The sequence below is a fragment of the Vombatus ursinus genome, unplaced genomic scaffold (assembly GCF_900497805.2).
Source record: "Vombatus ursinus unplaced genomic scaffold, bare-nosed wombat genome assembly UNPS02014798.1, whole genome shotgun sequence".
NCBI classification, from domain to species: Eukaryota; Metazoa; Chordata; class Mammalia; order Diprotodontia; family Vombatidae; genus Vombatus; species Vombatus ursinus.
The window spans coordinates 42,811,421-42,816,016 of record NW_020954576.1 but is presented as its reverse complement, the minus strand read 5'-3'; the positions used below and the strand labels follow the sequence as shown (position 1 = coordinate 42,816,016).

Genomic DNA, 4,596 nt, shown 5'->3' with positions numbered 1-4,596 from the left:
CTTCCTGGTCATCCTTCCCTTGGCCCAAATGTGTCAAAACCTCTAACTAAAACTTAAAAGAAAATCTTAAAATGTAATCAAAACCCTTCAATCACTTGAATAAATATTCAGTATAGATTCCAGTTAACTTTGCAACGACTTATGACGTAATTATGAATGTTACTATTCATTAGTGAATGGGAATGAAAAAATCTTAAAGATGAATGAGGTTTTGTCAGCAGTAATGTTAAGAACCAAGATGCTTTCATTAATATCCTTTTCCTTCACTCTTTTTACCCTTCTCCTTTGTATTTTGCAGTGAAAATGTCAAGGAACAAGGAGGAAATTACATGAGTAAATACTACATATTGTAGTTAACCCTTAATTACTGATGTTAATATAATTTAGGGGAAAGCATGGATAAATGAAATCTGTATTTTAGCTTACAGTTTAATGTCTTTGACAAATAAATCTTTAATTAGGTGTGCTATACTATAGCAGAATAAACGCATGTGGATTGACCTCCTGTTCTTCCTCTAACCACTCTTTGGCCTTAATACTCATAAGCTGTGCATTGGCCTAAAACCAAGGGACCAAGACAGAAAAAAGAAGTAGCTAGCTTGTCTAATACACAAAATAGGTTATAACTCCTTAAATAATCAATAGTTAATTACACTTTGGATTTATTGATGAAAACAGTCAATGTCTCTGCTTAATCATTAATAGAAATAAAGAGTGGATAGAGCTTTCAGGTTAAGAAGTTTGTTACATTACTGTTATTTTAGAATTAGACCAATAGTGTTAAAATTGATAGATAATGATGGCTGACAGACTGGTAAGCTAAATAATATGATTTGTCATTTTTAAAAATGTTATAAATATGGGTTATAAATTAACTAAAAGACTTGTTTTTTCGTAGCATATTCTCTACAATTTCCAAAAATTTATAGGCACTCCATAAATAATTAGGTCTAAGTTTTAGATTAAATTATGCTTGGAATGATAAAATTATATCCAAAATAACAATATTAGCATTTAAGAGCAAAAGTTATAATATTAGAGTTGATGTTTAACTTTGAATCATTTTCATTTTAAACAATTTAATTATATTTTATATTGGAATAATGTCAGTATTTTTATGCTAGATATTGCATGAATAAGCTTAAGGTTCAGTAAAATAACAAAAAAGTACTCTATATTACCCTTCTTCAGTCTTTTATAGCCTGATCATTTGCATGATTTTTTCTATGTTCAATGTGCTTTAGACCAAGTAGGTACTGTTACAAAGATATCCCTTTTTAGAACAGTGTAATTTTTTGCTAAAGATTACACAATGACCTTTAAAATTTTTTCATTCCATGAAATTTACCCAACAGCCCTTTCGTTCAATCCTCTATCTGAACTAAACTGCTAAAACTTTGTGTTCTTCCACTCCAGTAAACAGTGTTTCCTCTTTAACTTTAACCTTTGACCCTCTCTCACCCAACGATTGACATCTGGTCATTATTTCTTTTACTGCTTTCCACCCCCTGTTGTCAGATGGACTGTTCTGTTGTCTAAAACACTTGATAGGTGGACAGGTTTATATAATCCGAGGTGAGTTCCTGTAGAGGCTAATTGGATGTTGTCTTTTCATGCAAAAAAAAAAAAAGCAAACCCTAAAACTTGCCAGCAGTGAAGCTGTCCACCATGTTGGTTTCCAGAAAATGCACATTTATTATCTGTGGTACTCTTAAGTACAACTAACTGTAGACTTATCTCTGATTATGGATGATGGTATTCAGAGCACCTACAAAGTTACAAATATATGAAGAATTTCTTTTTCCAAAGTTTGTAAATAATTTTAGTGTTCCAGTAACTTTATTTTGATTCATACAGCAGAAATAAAGTTTGACATTTTTGTTAAGAAGCATGTCAATTTTCTTCCATGTTAATTAAAATTCTATCATGAAATATGTAGATATATGTGTATATATATATATATATGATGGAGCAATATGCTGTATACCATTTGCATGGGTCAAAAGAACTAGAAAATACAAAGTTTTAAAGAGAAGGTTTATCACCCGAGTAGCAGAAAGCAATGCATAAGTAAAATTCATTTTATACACTATACATTGCATCAATTTTTTTATATTTCATAAAACTATTAGCTGACATCTCAAAATTTCACATTCAGTTGTGAAAAAATCCTACAGCATTTATTTTATTTTCCCCAAAAAGCACATTAAATGTATTCTTGCATGAAAATAGGAAAGAGAACATTTTACTTGGTTTTCTAAACTTTGAGCACCTAATGCATTTGGCTTCATTTTGGTCTTTAAATGTTTTGTAAAAAATATTAAAAAAAACCACATCCATGCAGAGATTTTTTTGGCATTTCATCTTAAGCTGTTTTGATGTCTCCTTTGCACTTATGTGTTCCTCTCCTTTTCATCAGTTGCCTTCATTCCCACTTGTTTATTTATTCTTATTCTCTAAAAGCACAGTGGAATGCTTTATAGTGTTGTGGCTAATTGGAGCTTGCTAAATGTTTAATAATGCTATGAAATCCTGCTTAGTACAGCTAAATGGGGGTGGTAGAGATGGCAGGGGTGGTGGTGGGAATGTGAGGGAAGAGAAAGGATTATGAGGTATACCTTTAAGTAAAATTTTTAACGTAGGGTTACCACCGTTACCATGTAGAAACACTTAGGTTATGTCATCATTCCACCAAAACTATTTTACCTATTTAGTTTCCTCTTTATTTTATATTCACACTATACAGCAATTGTATTAAAGTAGAATCGATTGAACTTTCTTCAGTTAACATGGTATACGCCATATCCTTAGAGAATGCTAATACGTAATCATCTTAGCAAATCTTAAAATTCCTTTTTTGAGTTTATGTTCCAAAATGTTATTTGTGGTTTTTTTTTCCCCCTGTAGATACATATGTTAAGTTGACTCTTCTGAATTCCATGGGTCAAGAGATGTCCAAATGCAAGACATCTATCCGCAGAGGACAACCAAATCCCATATACAAGGAAACCTTTGTTTTTCAAGTGGCACTGTTTCAGCTTTCAGATGTGACCCTTATACTATCCGTGTATAACAAACGCAGCATGAAACGGAAAGAGATGATAGGCTGGATTTCTCTAGGTCTCAACAGCTCAGGAGAAGAGGAACTCAATCACTGGACTGAAATGAAGGAATCCAAAGGACAGCAAGTATGTAGATGGCACTCATTATTAGAGACATAATGGACAGAGCGAAGGGCAATTACAACTCAATACAGCCTTGTTTCTGGCTCCAAAAACATTATTTTTATTTAGCCACTACCCGGAGAGCAGTTCACAGAAGTATCAGATTCAACATTCCACCTAAAACATGCACTAAGTGCTATGGAACAGAACAGCTAATGTATCATCTCTTCATTGATTTTCCATATCTCTGGTGGAAATTACCATGAAATATGAGAAACTTACATGATCATGGTCAAACTAGCAACTCTCCAGAGGTTTAATTGTATGATGTTGGTTTTTACAGTAATTTCATTTTAGCTACTAAAGAGCTAGCTATTTCATTAAAAAGCAGAATTTTCAATGAATAAAAATTGGAGAATTTTGGTTTCAGTACTGTAAGAATATTGGCACTGTCCTAGAGGTTCTCCATAAAATATTTTTTGACCAGCCAACACCCAGTGTTAGTGACAAGAAATTTGTGGTCAATTTGAAAGGAACCTAAATCAATGCTAATGGTAAAAATTTAATCTCATTGAAAAATCATTTTATTTCATATTTTTTCTCTTTGCATAGGTTATTATGCTTCATTTCTCTGTTAAACATCTCAATAGCATTAAATCTAAGTGGAAGCAGATATACTTTGACAAAAAGAAGACATTTCTTCAGCATGTCATGGGGACAAGTTTCACTTGGATGCAAGTCATTTTTCCCCTTGCCTATGCTTCTGCTTAACCCAAAGAGACCAAGTCACTGTACTGGTCCCTTGCAAGCCTTGTTAGACAGGTTGTACTGTAGAATTATGTAACTTTCTGTTGAAAGCACTTCCTATATTCATGTATTCCAACATAGGAAGCTCATAGAGCAGGACTTGACTTTTAAAATTCTTTCAATAATTGATATTAATTTATTTTAAATGCCAGTATTGTGAAGAATATATTTTTAAAACAACCAAGTATATAGTAAGTTAGCTGCTAAAAAAAATACAATCCAGTGTGAAGAAGTTTTAACTCTCTGGTACTAGCATTAAGCAACCGACATTGTTTTTAGCTAACTAAGTATTCATATTAAGAAAGAAGCTGCTCTCTAAGTGTTCAGTCTTACCCTGTGATACAAAGACTATCCCTGTCTCAGATTCAGTCAGGACCTCAAGTTAAAGACAGTTCTGAGACTCCTTCTGATGCTTCTAGTGATGTGACTAATTTTTATGAACTTTACAAATACGTTCTTCGACGTAATATCATCCTGTGCCTTTCATGTATGTGAAATTTGCTCATACAACTTGAGAAAGCTGTATTTGCAAAATTAGGCCTTCAATTTTTATAAACATAAAGATTCCTCAGAACAATGTCATAAGATCTTTTTTTCTCTAGACTATGTAAAGTTGTATATTACG

The 4,596-nt window shown here is 32.5% G+C and overlaps 1 protein-coding gene across 3 annotated transcripts in view; it reads left to right on the top strand.

The window, feature by feature from the left end:
* Positions 1–3,221, top strand: part of SYT14 (synaptotagmin 14) — a 170,856-nt gene extending 167,635 nt beyond the window's left edge. For 2 of the 3 annotated variants that reach the window (XM_027871729.1, XM_027871731.1), the window contains one exon: positions 2,908–3,221. In XM_027871729.1, coding sequence (XP_027727530.1) covers positions 2,908–3,221 — 314 coding nt within the window. Of the gene's footprint in view, positions 1–1,518; positions 1,576–2,907 lie in introns of all 3 variants that reach the window. The other variant, XM_027871728.1, reaches the window with a different exon arrangement.
* The last annotated feature ends 1,375 nt before the right edge of the window (positions 3,222–4,596 follow it).